This window comes from Stegodyphus dumicola, chromosome 3 (assembly GCF_044657685.1).
Source record: "Stegodyphus dumicola isolate Sdum_Otavi_A_Nest chromosome 3, ASM4465768v1".
NCBI classification, from domain to species: Eukaryota; Metazoa; Arthropoda; class Arachnida; order Araneae; family Eresidae; genus Stegodyphus; species Stegodyphus dumicola.
In genome coordinates this window covers 219878218-219895501 of record NC_140770.1, presented here as the reverse complement: position 1 = coordinate 219895501, position 17284 = coordinate 219878218, and the positions used below count along the sequence as shown (strand labels likewise).

Genomic DNA, 17284 nt, shown 5'->3' with positions numbered 1-17284 from the left:
TAGAATCGTGCTCTACCTTCATCTAGAGCCAGTTGACAATCATTAAAATTTTCAAATATAAGAATAAGGCTTAAAATGCAAATATAAAGTAGAATACGTGACATATTAAAATAAATTATAAGAGAAAGGCAGATGTGCGAATATTAACATTAATAACAACATCACACAAGAATAGAAGGAAAGAGAAATGTATCTACACATTGTCCCGTTAATTTAAAGTCTAATGACAGAAGCGATGTGAAGCTCAATTAATTGGAAATGAAATTTCATTTAAGTGGGAATGTAATATGTATAATTAATTCCATTAGCCTTGTTTCGTGTTTTCTTAATCCACTAATGAAAATGTTTTAGAAATGTTTGAAATTTGTAAACAAGATAATTGCCTAAAATCTATCAATGACAGGAAGTGAATTCACCCCATGCAGCTCCAGAATTATTGTAACAAAAATAAAAATTGATTAAACAAATTAAAAATTAATTAAATAGTAAAATTAGTCTTCAAACATTGGTATAATAGTCTTAAGACATTCAAGATGAAATAAAGTAAAAAACAGTGAGTAAATCGCGAATGATTACGCAGCTTCTTATTATGCGTGAATAAATTTGTAAATTCTCAAAGATATTAGATAATGTGGAAATAGAGGTAAGGGAAAAAGAAATAATATTAAAAATTTGAAGAGGGAAAATTTTAAATGGAATAGGAACATTTAACAACAACTAAAAGATGCAAATAATGTCTTCTCTGAATCATTGCCTATTCAGAACGATCTGTCTTTCGATCATTATTTGATGCATGTATAGATAGAAAAAATAATTTTGATGATTTTCAATTCTAAAACCTCTTTCAATTCTAAAGTCAATTCTAAAGCCTCTTTCAATTCTAAAATCAATTCTAAAGCATCTTCACTTCACCTTTTCCGCTATTAAATCCTACAAAGCAATTGATTCCTTTAATCGCACATGAAAATTATCGAAATTTCAACCAACTTACCGATGCACCATTTATTTTAGTCAACTTTGATTTTTTACTGGTGCATCTACATCTGAGAATTATACATTTTAAACAATAAAATAAATTATTATACAGTCGTATAAAACTGAAGAGTAGCAAAACTCACAAAAAACACGATTATTAACTAAGCAACAAACCTTGAGTATTGAAAAGTGTTTCTTTTGCAGCTAAATAACAGATTTTCAGAATATTAACTTGCTGATTGCTTACAATAAGTTTTAGTTCCTCTTTTCTTCCTTTTCATTAAACTGAAAGATTCCTAATATTCGATGACAATGATTAATTTAACTATAAATATGCATATACGTTAAACAGAAATAAATTTATTCCATATATGCAAAAAATAAATATTAAGCAATTTTCTTAATAAATGGTTAATTAATTTTTAAATAATTAGGTTTCGAATGCTCTCTCATTTCTCTCTAAAAATGAATTCATATTTACGTTTAGGAGGTATCAAAATATGGCAAAGCACATGTGTTTAAGATGAGCAATATCTTCATTTAGGACTTTGAAAGAAAACTGGCTCATATAGCGTTACAATTGATAAAAACCAAGAAAACTAACCATGTAGGAAAATAACAGTTGGCCTGGTATCGAAAGTGGTTCGAACTCTGTAAATATTCAACGGTTTTAACCACTTGGCTACTGTTCGGAAAGCAAAAATAAAGAAACATTAATCCTCGAATATATATAAAACGTGCAAATACTTTGAACCAGTGATCTCATTCTTAATGTCTTGGAATAAAGTGTAAAATTTAACCTTGATTCATGTGTTAAAATACTAATTTTAGATTGCAAATTTTTCTGTAGACAGAGGCACGCAACAAAAACCAGCTTTGTTGAAATTCACACTGGCGTTCAAGACTTTTAAACTTAAGAGAAGATAACAGGGATAATAGCTATAGAAATGCAAGACATTAAGTTTTCAGAATGCAGTAAATAATAAAGAATTAAATATAATCTATATATTTTGTACTATATACGTTTATTATTTAAACTATATAAGTTTTTTATCTAAATATTATTATAAAACCCTTTGTTTGTATGCCTAGAGGAGTACTTAATACGCTTTTTGGGAGCATAATTTTGAGCTTTTTCTTATTTTTGTTCCTACAGCGTCAACGCCAACCTATCCAAAATATATGTGTTAAAGTAAATTCTTTCGCCATTTAAACTTGATACAATTTTTAAACTAATCGAGCTACGGGGCTTGGGAATTGGAATTCAGTAGATTTTACGAAAATGTGGCCTACTTCAAGCTATTAGTGGATACAATAATAGTAATTTCCAACGAAATCAGAAAGACAGCTTATTATAGTGTTTTAAGTAAAATTATGATGTAATTTGCATTTATGCAAATTAGTCTTTTAGTCGTCTTACTTAATGTATTGCATTCTAGATAAGGTGCCTTTTTAATAAAAATCACTGTATGCCAAACGGGATAGCCGCTATTTTTTCCTATGGTGTATCATTATAGAAACTCAATAGCCGGGTTTTTATATGTCACTAGATAACAAAAGTTTCCTAATTCCTATTCTCATATTATTAATTTGGTCTAATATTTAACAGTTAAACATGATATTTAAGATAAATGTGAGACTTTTTTTTTTCCAGTTCAAGTGCCTTTAGGCTTGTAAAGCTAGCGTGTCTCCTCGCTAATTTAAAAAAAAATATTATTTGTTCTCCATTATATTAACCAAGGGCAGATGTCTTTTAAGACTTACTTGAATAAACATTGAATCATCAGCCAATTTAACGGTCTTAGCGAAAAAAATCATGAAAAATTCCATACAGTTTTTTTTTCTTAGAGATCACATTATATGCCTCTCATAAAAGTAAAACCTCCTTCTTTCATCCTGATATTCATTGGACTAGCAATTGAAAATTCAGTATGAACTGTTAAATGAATTGGGGATTCATTTAGTAGATAGTAAAGTTAAATTTAGAGAAGTGTCCTTGAAAGGAATAATGATGTTTAATTACTTCAGAAGGATTAATTTCCTCAAAGAAAGAAAGTTTGGTTTACAAAAATTTAATGATACGAAATTTATGGAGCATAAAACATCACAATTGTAAATTTAAAATTGATTTGACTCATATCATTGAATACAAGTGAGACAGAAAGTATAAAAATACTGCAATACGAGGAGCCTTTATCTTCATTTTAAAAGTGCATTAAAGTTTTTAGAATCCCTCGACGGCAGATTAGAAAACAAACAAAATGCACGTTTTAATTTGTATATTATTTATTTTTCATTACTCCTTCTTATATTGAAATTTTATTGATCTCTTGCTCCTTTACTAAGTTGTTTGTTGCCAACGGTGCTTATGGAGTATCAGCTTAACGGGAAGAAATAATAAGACATTTTTCATTCTTATGGAATAAAATGCTTGAAATAAAATATATTATGGAAGCATATATTAATAACATAAAATATTTCCAACAAAATAAGTAAAGCAGTTAAAAAATTCCATACTCACAGTGGCGAGCATAGTTTCGAATCTGAGAACTTCCCGGAGTTCGGCTTCCGATGTCTCTTCATCTGCACCCAGTTTGTTAGCTGCTTTTACCATAAAATTGAAGTAAGCAGTCGTAACGGGATCATCTAATCCATGCAAAAAGTATACACGATCTGGCATTCCTAATTTTGCTTGATCCAGCTTGAAAATGAAAGAATGATTCCCATGAAATAGGCAATTTGAATATGTTAGATCTGAGATAAAAATTTAGAGTTTTCCCCCAACGCGGGAAATACATGATTAATATTTTAGATAAATTCACTATATTATTTAAATATTTCCCTGTAATTGAAAAGCAAACATCAAATCGTATTTTTTATTTTAGAGAAAAGATCTTTAAAAAATTACTTATTTGTATTCCATCATATTATTGAGTTTCGGATATCGGAGATATATTTACTCATTTTTTAAATGTTGTGCAAGTCTCAGCCGTTACTTTCGCCGTCAAATAATATCCTAAAAACCTACTTTAAAGTACAATCAGTGTATGCACCTAAAGGAGAAAACTACAGTAAAGGAAGATAAGGACACAGTTATGAGATATTTCCCAGCAGCCAAAATCACTCCTTGGAACAAGTGAGAAAAGAGAACCACAGCTATGGGACAGACTGGGAATTACAAAGCACAGTTCGAAGCATGTTACAAAAATAAATTTCAGATTTGTTACAACTAAAACAAACCCAATAGTTATAAAAATAATAAATTGAAAATAAAATGCAATTACATGCACATGTGAAGGTACACACAGGAGTGGGAGGGATACCTGAATTTCAGCACTGCTTGTGCAAATATTCCCAAATTCTGAGAAACAAGATCCCGCGGCTTGGCCTCTTGGTCTCCCACCCCTCCTTCTCTACCACTAACCTCCTGAGAGGACTTTCGGATCGTCGTGTATATTGAGTACCCCTTGTCGCACAAGATGCTCTACGCTTGCAAACCTTCGTAACTTTTCCGAGATTCGAACTCGGGCTTATCGATAGAACAGTCTGAGTCACAAACTATATTACTGGCTGGGAGGCTATATGCATATGCAGAAGACAGGTGAAAGCGTAGTCGGTCACCCAGGCAGCTTACAAGGACTATTGGGGTATAGCCCGGAATTCGCAGCTATACAAAACAAGAGCTCTCTGGCATCATATGAGAGCTGCGTTGGAGTTTAATACGAACTCTGTATGGCTGTTACGGTGAAACATTGAAATCTGGAGAATGTCGACTTTCACCGGTGAATGTCAACAATCGCATAGTCGTTTGATGTATGTCCGAAATATTTTCCAAATGCTCGTATTTCTGACTTACACCTTTAAATGTCGACATTCACCATTATAAGAAAATTATATTATCTTCTCCGTAAATCAGTCGCGAAAAAACGCACTTGAGACTAAAAATAAGAACTTAACATAAGAATTTAAAACACGCAGTACATTCAAAATGAGAAAGACAAATAATATAAGTTAAAAACTTACTAAATTATGTGATTCAAATCTTATTTATTGCAAAAACTTAAAATATTATGTCACTTTGAGCCTTGAGCCTCACAAGAGGCCTTGCTTTTAAAACTGCATTTATACTTCCTTTTGTAAGTACAGCGTGTACATATACTCATCATGTAAGACAGCGTGTACATATACTCATCACTTTTCGACCTAGTACACCAGAGAATATCTGTGATTGTCGACATGCAGCGGTGAGGATCCGAATGTACAACTCGTAGTGCGAGGCAACTCCGGCCTGGCTATTGGCCTTTCAGATTAGTGCCACCCCACACAAAATTCAATCTACAATGTGGCGACCCCACAGAGCAAGGGCAGACAAGGTAGTACCAGTACGGTCCCTGCCGAGCCTTACTCTGTCCCGAGAGCCCTAAGGTCTTCTGTGAAGTCTGTTATTATACTCCCGTGGTTGAAACTGCCTAGGTACAGATCCTAACCAGTACTTCCCAGGCATTTCCAGGTACTATTCGATCTTTCACCGACGTATTTGATAAATATCGACATTCTCCAATTTCAGTCTTTTACGGTAACATGGCCATACAGGGAAAAGGTATAAGATAACAGTTTCATGCAAAATACAAGATGCTGTTACACTGTGTTGCTGGTAAAAGTAGCTGCTACAAGTAATGCTGGAGATACGTTCGATATTCAGGCATCAAAAACAATTGCTGTTGCTAAAATCAAGGATGTCTATTATGATTGCTGGAAAGATGAATGGAACATTTCGGAAAAAAGAAAGATTATTTGTTGAACTTTATAAAAATATGAGAATAATATGTGATTTTGATTACAATCAAATAATTACTGGACACGGGTGCTTCCCATGGTACGTGAAAAGATTTAATTTGCAAAATAATAGTCTTTGAAATTTTTCTAGTGCTGAAGACAATGAATGACATTTCGTCGAAGACTGTGTATCATTGCGACATTTTAAGGGAAAACATAGTAAAATAAAATAATTGTATTGTTGCAGAAAGAGTTTAGATTTGCAAAAGATTTGGTGAACTTCATAAATAACAATAGAACGATATTGGGAATTTTGACTTGATGTTTTTAAGAGTATTTGTGTTTTTATCTGTGTTGAATGTGCTACATTAACCATGAGACTGATTATTAAAAGACAGCCTACACGTTTATTACATTATATTACGCGGATACTGTACATCGATAATGCTGTTATGTTGACACTACACTGATACTCCAACACTGATAACGTACATTGATATTTGAAAACTTTGCACAGATAGTCAAACATTTTACATTGATATTTAGACACTTCATACTAATTTTACTCTGAGACATGCAATGACATCTCTAAATTCCTCACTGCTGCTCATTTACGAACATAAATTGTTCTCGGTGCGTTTTATACGCACACAGGTTTAGACATAGGTTGAGAATGCCCTAATACAAAACATCTATTTTCCACTAATGTATAGGTCGTTGCATGTACAAGTGTTTGAAAGTATGTCGAAGATACAATGAACCATATGTTATGTGACGAAGCTTTCGATCATTTTCTTAATTTCCAGCAAATAACCTAATGACCCTATTATCATAAATAATCCCGTAATTAAGGACAGATGAATAATTCTCCATCGAGCAAGTGGAGACTTAGTGAAAAAGTTTCGTCTAACTTTCGAAAGTACTCAACTATAATATCCTTGTGTAATAAGTTATTTCACACATACATATGGGCTTTCGTGATTACCCGCAAAACATGAAGTTTTGAACCTTAAGTTTAAGACGTTGAGATAATCTGAAATTTTGAAGTTTGCCACCTAAGCTGGGAAGGCGTAGTCGATAAATGATCTTGTTATTGTCGTATGAATGAATGTTTTTCTCCTAATGTCTGAACTAAATCTTCGAATTAATAAAGGCATTATACGGCTATCAATCATAATATCAGCTTATCAACCTTTTCAGTGATCTGCTTAATATGAAGGTCCCAACTAAGGATTTTTGTTGACATTTAACTTCTGTTATATGTTGTACTCACCTCTTGCTAGATTTCTTCATTGAAAAGCACTAGTTTGTCAGTAATAAAAGAAAGACTGTGAATTTTTTGAACAAATTGATTTAAATCAATATTCTACTAAAGGTTTGAAATGTAAAAAAATGGCTGCTTCTTTAGGCTTAGAACCACTTAAAAAAGCTTTTAAATTGTTGATAATTCGATAACTATTGCACGCATATCAATTTATAATTATTTTCTCCCTCCTTCCAATATGCCTTCGTGGTGTAATTGTAGCACACTTAACGTAATCGAGAGGTTCAGGTTCGAGTTCCGAAGAGGATATTGCACATTTTTCACGTCTAGTGCATCGAAAATCGAATGACTCTACAAATTAAAGGCATAAAACCAATAACTGGAACATAAAAACAGCATAATTCAATCACTTTTATTTACCAACATATAAGAAGTGAGCTCACCGAGCCGGGTAACAGAGTGGATATATATATATATATATACATACATATATGTTTGACGCAACCGATATCAAGCAAACGTCAAACGTTCTAATTGGTTGCCTCAAACATACATGCACAACTGAACAACTGCATGTCATAACAGTCCCATATACAAAATTTCGAATTGTCGAGGATACTCGTTTTTGAGTTACGCGAGATACATCTATATGTACGCATGTACTTAACGATGTCACTAAAAAAACTCTTCTGAATCAATTTTAAATAAATTTTGCAATGTGTTCTGGAAAAAGAGTCTTTTATTCTGTCCATACCTACAGATGTCACGCAAAAGCAACGTTCAAATGAATTCGAGAGCATCGAGAATAGATATTTTCATTTAAATATGATACCCGAATTTTAGCTAACAGAAACCTAGTAATGTGGCCTCGAGAGAAAGGAACACGCTCTGCCTTACAGTCCGAAAAACTTCAGCTTAAAATACCTGATTTACATTCTGGTAGGGAAATGGAAAGGAGAATTGATCTAAAGATCTAAATCATAATAACAGGTTAGATTAACATAATGTAAACTTACATTATTTCATCTTGTATTATTTGTATTTGCTTTATAACGTAGCAATTAATAATAATAATAAGTTTAATAAATTGCATTTAGTAACATGTAACTCTATAGTTAATATATATATACGGATGTCATGTTGGAGGCTGCAATCAAAGCACTCATCAAGAATTCCGACAAACTTGTTAATTCAAATTATAAACTTCTAAAAGTATCGTATGCATTAAGAGCTCTTTCATAGTCTGTAGACACTTTTCTGTTCCTGTTATAAACTATGTACAGACACCCTAATCGATATAGTGATTACCGATGTTGGCTGATCTTCCGAGAACCTCCGGGTGGAATGCTGAGAAAGTAAGGATGTTTATATAATGTCTGTGTGCCATGGGAATACTTAAAGCACACTAGCTGGCCGAAAATCTTCTGCAGTGGTTTAGTGGTAAGATAATAGTAATAGAACACATTCGCACTGCCTCCGTGTTTTTTGTAATAACTAGGACGGAGTTGCACAGTTCGTGCGGTGGCACGGTACCAATGGTGAAATTTTATGTCCCGCACAATTGTACCTGTAAACTGCATGAACGTATGCAGTAAAGCTGTCTTTCATTAAGATCTTAACTCATTAATAATTGACATTCAGCTTTATTAAGATGAAATTTTGTATAGAGTTTAAAATGATTGATTTCACTCTGCACACTCTATAAAAGCAGTGCCCAAAACTCGTGAACTTACCCCTAAGATATAAGCCGTGTTGTTCTTGTAATCCTCAGAGATAGAAAACTCCATTAAAGACTTGAAACCATAGCCCATCTTGCGGAAACGAATTAGAGTGTCGATCCAGTCGAAGGAAGTTTCATCCCAGCTTTCACCTTCTACTACCGGCCAGCCACCGAGGTCTCTCAATGCCTTCTTCAAGGGTACACTGTCTGCCTTTTCGATGCTTTCTGTATGCAAAGTATACTAGGTGAATACAGATAGAATAAAATGGTTTTGTCATTAGAGAAATCCAAAATCTTCTTCAATTATGAAGGAAATTTTTAAAATCTTTATTTTAGTTTTAATTTAAAACAAAGATTCTGATGTGTGTTTAACGAAAAACAAATTTAAGAATATTACTTCTAAAAATGTATTTTTTATTTATAAGATGCAAATGGAATTTAGCGAATGAAGTCCATAATAAAAATTCATAAACTATATAATTTTAGGAAAAGTATTCTGATTCTAAAAATCTGATCAAAATTTTCACAGTTTTCCAGATTCGATTTAATTTGATTTATTTCAAAGCATCTGTAGAGGAGAAAGCTTCCTTAACATAAACTACAAAAGGAATACTTTTTTAAGAAAACAAACACAAAAGTAAAAATCTTGTTTAAGAGTTTATAAAAGCATGCTTTTCACTTCAGGAGTTAAAACTGCGTTAAGACTCAAATTTTAGAATCTTGAATTATTTTTCTTCTAATTCATGGGATTCGAATATTTCATCTCTAATTATTACTAATTTTACTATCAGTATAGGATTTCTGGCTATTTTTTATGTTCATCAAATTATTTTAACATATTTTATCAGCCGTAAATCGTAAATATTTTAATGAGGCATTAAATAATTTGTTAAGATTTTTAATTTAAGGAAATTGTCGCATCTAAGATATTTCACAAACCTGGTAAACGAATTGTAGTAGTTCTCTAAAATTTAAGTAATTTTTATTTTTTTCACAAACCGTTGTATTTGTCGTAGCAAATTAAGTTTTTATTTTTAAAATTTGTTTAATTATTTCGTTGCTATCTGAGAACAATAACTAACTATAAGACAGAGGTAAAAGTCTTAAGAAATAAACAAGAATAGTAGCTCTTTGCAAGCTGCTTATAATCGGGTTCCATGCCGTTATAAATCGGTAAATCATTCGTCAAAAACGCGGAAAAGATTTAATATTAACTACAGCGTAGGACGATGGATGTACTTGCTTTAATTCTTCAAACTCTGTCTTTATGATTTGTGCTTGATAAAATTTATGGTATTTTCTTCTCTATCTTCTGATATATACCTTTTCTTTAGATAAGTATTTATATGCATTATTTATATGCATCTTACAGAACAAAGTATCTTAGTTTTGAAACCTCTTTGTTGAATAATAAAGCGAGACCTACTGCCCAGTCTTTCTTTTTCTAATCAGTTTATATAGCGTGAATAAATCGTAAGTTCTAAATCGAATATTTAAATCGAAATTTGAACACAGTATTATTCGAACCCGACAAAATGAATTTACAAACCTGCATGCCAAATACTCACGTATATTTTGAAATGTATTTTTCTTTACTCTTTTCAATTCTTTCCTATGCTTACAAATAAGCTTGAAAATAATATCTATGCCATGCATTACGTAAATTATACTTTTCTTTCTTTGTCAAAGCCAGTTTCATTACCCTTTGGCACTATTCGTTTTACACTTAATGACATCAAATATTAAATAATTTATAATTCTTTCTTGAATTGCATTGGTGCACTAATTTACTCTTGAAAAAGTTGAATTTTGTACAGATTGAACATGGGTTTAAAAATATTCAATTTATACTAATTTCTATTTGTTTAAGTTTCATAGGAGGCTAGTTGAGTAAAAACCGATTAACAGCTGCAACATGATTGGTTTCAGTTTCCGACGAGCGGCGTGGCTGTATTCGAGTTATAGGGATTTTACCCATGTGAAACGCAAATGCAAGCCAGTTTCCTTTAGAAAGTCTTCTACAAAGGCATCTTCTACCTTAGGTAGACATATTTTGCATGCTTTCCTTAAATCCGATAACAAATTGATTAACTATTGCCTTATTCTTGAAAAATTTGCACATAAGAATTTGTGATGAAAAATAAGAAAAATGGACTATTTATTTACGCAATATGCTCCTAGAGATGACTCATTATTGAAAGCTATATCTATTGCCTATTTTTTTTTTAGTAAAAAAGGGCTTTGTTCCTAAAGGACTATTGCTTTCGTTTTGCGATTTTGAGTAGAATCACTCTAAACGGCGTATTACTTTTCAAATTGTTGTCATCAAATGTTAGAGCCCTCCATTATATTAAAAAAATTAAATAATGAAGAACCTGCCTAAATGTAAGTATGTTTATCGCATTTTGATAAAACAACGGTAACTAGAGCCATTAAAATTTTAATAATGTAATCTTCCATAGAATATGGGCATGTGGAAGCCCTAATTTGAATTTGAAATTTGTTTTATTATCGATTTCAGATTTTGTAAAACATTAACGAATTTTTGATTAGCGATTCAGCGATTTAAGAGCGAGCAATGGCAACACTCTACGGGGGTGGAACCTTTTTATCTTCAGCGCGTGGTACTGTGTATAGGAAATTCTAAAGATATGCTCATTTTAAAATTATTTTGTGACATTGCCGTTAAACTGAATTTTATGATTTAAGTGCAAAGATAATAATATGTAAAAATAAAGGATATTTAATAAATAAAGGTAACACACAAAATGTTAAAAATACGCTCCGTTGAACGTAATTTAAAATCTGAAACCTTTCAGATTTTTTTTCAATAATATTATTAGTCCAAAGTGGCTTTATCCCTGAAGGACTATTGTTTTCATTTTGCGATTTTGCGTTCAATCACTATAAACGGTGAATCACTTTTCAAACGTTTCAAATGTTACAATCCTGTTTTACATTTGAAGAAATTAAATAATGAAAAATCTGCATAAATGTATGTATATTTACTGCATTGTGTTGAAACAACGATACATAGGGCCATCGAATTTTGAATGACGTAATCCTCCTACGAATACGGGCATGTGGAAGACCAAATTTGAAATTTGGAATTTGCTTTTTATTGATTTCATATTTTGTAAAACGTGAATGAATTTTTGTTTAACAAACTGAAGGATATCAAAGCGAGCCATGCCAACGTTGTACAGAAAAAACATTTTTATCTCCAGCGCACGAGTCTGTATTGGAAACTCCAAAGATACGCTCATTTTAAATCTACGAGTATTTTGCAATTTTGCTCTTGAACTGAAATTTATGATTTAAGTGCGAAGAACGTGATATTTGAAATAAATGTAAGACACAAAATGTTAAAAAAACGCCCCTTTCGACGTATAAAATCTGAAACATTTCAGATTTTTTTTTTTTTTTTTTTTTAAACTTTTGCTGTTGACTTGCTTTATTTCTGAGTAGCGTTATGTCGTATTTTGCAACGAAAACTGATTTTAGGCTCAACGAGTTTTGCTTTTTTGAATTATGCTATGAGGCTTAAATCAGATAGTGTTGTAATTTTTTTAGCCCATTTATTATTATTTTTTATTTTTGGCATTTAATTTGTATCTGGTGAATTTAATCTTATAGAAAACATGTTGTGAACAAAAGAGTGTAACTGTATTATATTATATAAAGCTTATGCACCGTGAAATTTTTCTTAATTGACCACAAACGGCTCCAGCACTGGATTAAACGGCGGGATACACGAGCTGCTGCTTAAATTCAACAAGATTTAACTACATTTCCCGTTCTTAGGTTAATACTGTATTAAAATACTCCAAAGATGGCTTCTGCGGGAAGTAGGAAAATACCTTCAACTAGCAGTAGACGGTTTCAGTTGAGACTTCGGGCCTTCAACTAGCACTAATCTGTTCCAGTTGAGGAAACGGTTTCAATATTTGCAGGATAACTCAGGTTTTCCTGTCCTTGCAATATACAGAAAAAGAGGTAGAATGTGTACCATAGTTACAGCTAAGATTATTATATGTCAAAAATTTCCAACCATAATTTCACACTGTGCAGAATTTTGCATCAAGGAAAACAGTATAAAGCGTTGGCCCAGAGTGTGTAGAATAGAAAACACAAACGGAGTGATTTTAAAACAGAGATAGTGGTGCAGAGGGCAAGAGATAACGGTCAAGCAAGAAATTGTTATTATACACCTTGTTTTTGCATGTAGCGAGTGCGTATCACTCAGAGGTATTCTGGAAAGTGACAGCTATATATTTCTCACCTTCACGTTCCCAAGGTCGTTATTAGTTGTTCAAATTATTTCATGACGATTCTGTAGGTCAGGGGTTCCCAACGAGGATTCCCTTTGGGTTCGAATAAATTTTAAGTGGGATCAATGATAACTGAGGGATCGAATAAGGGATGACAGGCAAATATCCGCCGGCAGTATGTCGTAGTAATCAATATTACATTGATCGCAAAATATTATTAAAAATTATAACTATAATTATAATTTTAATAATATATTTTTAATAATTATAATTATAATTGCATATTTATATAAAGGTACATCATGTAGTAAATCACATAAAATAATTATAAGTAAAAATGTATTAGGATTGTTTAATAGATTTTAAAAATCAATAATACTTTCTTTAATATTCAATTTTTATGCAATGACTGCAATATAAAAAAGTCTAAATGACTTGTTTATATCGACACTGAATTGAAACTCTTCTTATGTTTTTATGACTTGTGACTGTCCGTTACCAAAAAGGAATCTACTTCCTCAGAAGATATATTGTTATAGATAAGCCCCTTGCAGAATTATGGCTTATATAACTGCTGAACTGATATATATCTGGTCTTGATAATGTGAATCAAGAAGGTTTAGGGTTGTTCAGTTATTTCAAAGCATTCTAGACCTACCTGCCGAAAAAACGGGTTGCCTACGTAGAGGGCGTTCTATGGGGAACCTGGTTCGTATGCACGTTACACATGAGGAAAACTAAGAAAATGCCCATGTAGGCAGTCCGTTCGCCGGAATTCGAACCTTGAACGGAACTACCTGTATTCAGTGCTCGGCCGCTGACGGGCCTAAAATGTAAGAAGTGTTGATTTAATTAAAGGAAGATTTTCAAGCACGAGACTCATTCAACACATGAGTCCGCTAACCTTATATCTAGAGCAGGGATCCCCAACATTTATTTTCTCTACAATATGCAACCTAAGACATAATCAAAGTACAAATAATTGCAACTAAATAATTTAAAGATAACAATTTGTCAGGTTCCTCCAGCTCCTTACATTTTTCTCTGTAATATGCTGCCAAAACGTAGTCAAAGGAAAAGTAATTGCATGCTAATAATTTAAAGGTAACAATTTGGCAGAGATTATGAACGAAAGTTTTGAAAAGAAGAGGCACATAAGATCTGCGTTATATTACTTTGAGTGTTATGTTTACAAATACAAACACGTTTTCAGAAACAAAATCACAGATTTTAATTCAGAAGCATTTGAATTTAATTAATGTGAACATTGCACTTAATGTATTGACTTGGGTTTCAAAGGCATTTGAGAGAAATATTCCAAAATAAAAGGGTAGGGTACGAACTGCGCGAAATTTGATTGGAGATCCCCCCCTCTTATCTAATATACCTCTTATCTAATATGCGACTTTTTCCTGTCCCCTCTTTCTAACAACTTGAATTCCCAAGAAGATTGGGCGCTATAATTTAGAAGTCATTTATCGCCATTAATGGGGCATTTTATTGAGACTGAAAGCCTCTATTTTCGTTTATCAATATTGAAAAAAAGTTGTACATACAAGACAAATATTAATTTAAAGGCTGGCGTTTGCTTTAAAGGTCTGGCGTAAGTAAAAATGAATTTCTTTTACACTCATTTTGAAGTTTTATGATGCTTAAAAGAATGATCAGCCAGATCTTTTAATTCTCTGTAAGATTAAAAACTTTCCAAGTTGTAGATTTTAGACGCTGATATATATACATCAGTTTTGAATAATAAAACTGATAGCTTAACGACATGCACAAAACTGATACATAATCAATCTATCAAATATCGGATTCGTAGCGCACCTTAAAAAGTTTCTTGTCTAGATAAATATTAAAAAATTTTCTTAGATAGCAGAATAGTTTTAACGTTCAAATTTTCCATGTTAGGTAAACAGTCCTAATTTAATTTAAATAATTATCTTTATTAAATCTAAAAATTGAATTTCTTAAGTGAATCTAAATTCCCACTAATATTATTGCAATATATTGCCGTATTAAGCTTTCCATTTTCAGTCATTGAAGTAATTTTAAGGTTATTTAACTGTATTATAAAAGCCCATATTTTAACACTAGAAACGTTTAAACATTTATTATGTTTTCCAGTTACTCTACCTGATGTACTTTGGCATATATTTAATTTCTAATATATCTGTAATTAATAAATTGATAATTATGAGCGTCTGCAGAATTTTCATAATTAACAAAAGAAATTGAACTCCCTTACATTCAGATCTTGGAATTTTCAATTCCCTTTTTACCCATTCCTTTTTCACATATTGTTGCACTGTATTCAACTTTTCATGTATGTAGAATTTATATAATTTGTATTGTATTTATGTCAATTTATATTTAAATAATCATTTTTACAAATTTTTGCATCATAGCTCTAATTAAGAGAAGATATTTCCAACACCTTGGTAACGTTTAATCTTCAGCATGCAGCTTATTTTCTTCTATCCTAGTTTCAGGCTGAATTTTTTGTAAAATTAATTATTTGAAATTATTTGTTAACAAAGATGGTCGCTAAATCACGCTAATAATTTTTCTAACTGTTGTAATTTATAATGCAACAAGTCCATGTGATTTATAATAGAATTTACTCGTATTTATAATTTTTTCAGCAGTATTGAAATTAATAGCAGATATTCATAATGTTATACATTTAGATTACAATGATTTAGTTTGCCATTGCCTTCTTCACTGGTGCTTTTATGCTGCAATCCTAATATTTCATATTGGCATCCAGATAAGTTTAACTCAGTCACCAAACATGTAAATCTGTAATTCAGCCCACTTTTATTCTTAAGTGTGATGTATCTTCTATTTTCTTTAATATATTGTTCAGCTTAATATCAGAAAGTCTTATGATCAAGCAGAAAAATCACTAACCATTGGTAATTCGACCTCAGTTTCTAATCCCAGAGATCCCCCAGCTCTTTCTTTTTTTGTACCTATTTACTGTGTAAAAATGTATTGCAAAAATTTCAGTTCATGAAGCAAAACTATTTTTTTAATTTATTCTTTAAAAATACTGCAAAAATTTTAGCCTTTATCTTAGCATATCTTTTTTCAAATCCCTGTAATAAGAAAAAATAAGAAAAGAAATTAACTCAGATTCGATGATTGATACAACTGTCCAAATTATATGCAACCTTTTCCAAAAGACTTCCATAGAATTTAGTATATAGATATTAATAAATTAAGGATTATTTCTCCATCTAATTTTCTTAACATTTTTGTTCCAGAATTTTCTTTTCACACTGTAGCGCCTAACTTTATGAGTTACTTATAATTATTCAATTTCTGTAACTATGGTAACTTTGGATACCTTCTGACAATTAGTTATATTTTTAACCACTGTATTTTAATTACTGTTGACTATCAGTACATTATTCCCTTGTTTCACAAGTGCAAATATTTATTTTATACGCAAATCTGCGTAAAATAGCAATAAAACTTCAGTTATGCGGAGCTACTGATCCACTGCGTGTTTTAGATTGAATGAAATTAAGCTTAAAGTTACTGTTAATTAGCTTGTTATTAATTTAATTGTACATTTCTGATCAATTATATGTTCAGATATTTCCAAGTATATTACACAAACTTTTGCATCCCAATTTTTTGTTTTTGGTTAAAAAGATAAGCTTTTATTTATTGAGAAGCTTGATTGATTATATTAATTTGCAGTAATGTTTATCTAAGTCTTTTCTTCTAGATAAATTTTAGAAAAAACTTCTTAGCATAATAATTTAAATTTATTTACAATTTATACTTTAGTGTTCCAAACGCACAGTAATGTAGTTATAATAGATTTCATGCTAAGCTTTTTTTTTTTTTAACTTAACTGTTAATTTCTGCACACATTTACATGATTACTTTAATTAACGAAACATATTTTTAGCACACTTTAACACACTTTGATTCGGAATAATCTTTTGCACCCCAGTGAACTATAATAAATTTTCCAGTCTAGTTCAGATATCTTGACTATTATTGATGTAATTTTAAAAAAATATAATTGGTATGCTTTATAATTATATAATTTATGATATTATTATAATACTCTTTGCTCTAATACTGTAATTAATGAAAGATGTTTGTAATGCTAATATGTATGTTTATTAATACCTTTTATTTTCTCTGTTAGCTCTTGCAATTTTACTGTTATTCAAGTAATTAGCCTGCTTGTTAGATATTTCTTTTTTCCTTTTTCTTGTGATTTTGATTTGTAATTCTATTTCGTTATTTTTATTT

General features: G+C 31.3%; 1 protein-coding gene across 1 annotated transcript in view; it reads right to left on the bottom strand.

Moving 5' to 3' along the window:
• LOC118202202 (neprilysin-2-like) overlaps positions 1-17284 on the bottom strand; it is a 95870-nt gene that overhangs the window by 47466 nt on the left and 31120 nt on the right. Inside the window, exons 5-6 of the mRNA XM_035374358.2 lie at positions 8749-8960; positions 3497-3676 (exon numbers count right to left, since the gene is read on the bottom strand). Of these exons, the coding sequence (XP_035230249.1) occupies positions 3497-3676; positions 8749-8960 (392 nt within the window). The remainder of the gene's footprint in view (positions 1-3496; positions 3677-8748; positions 8961-17284) is intronic.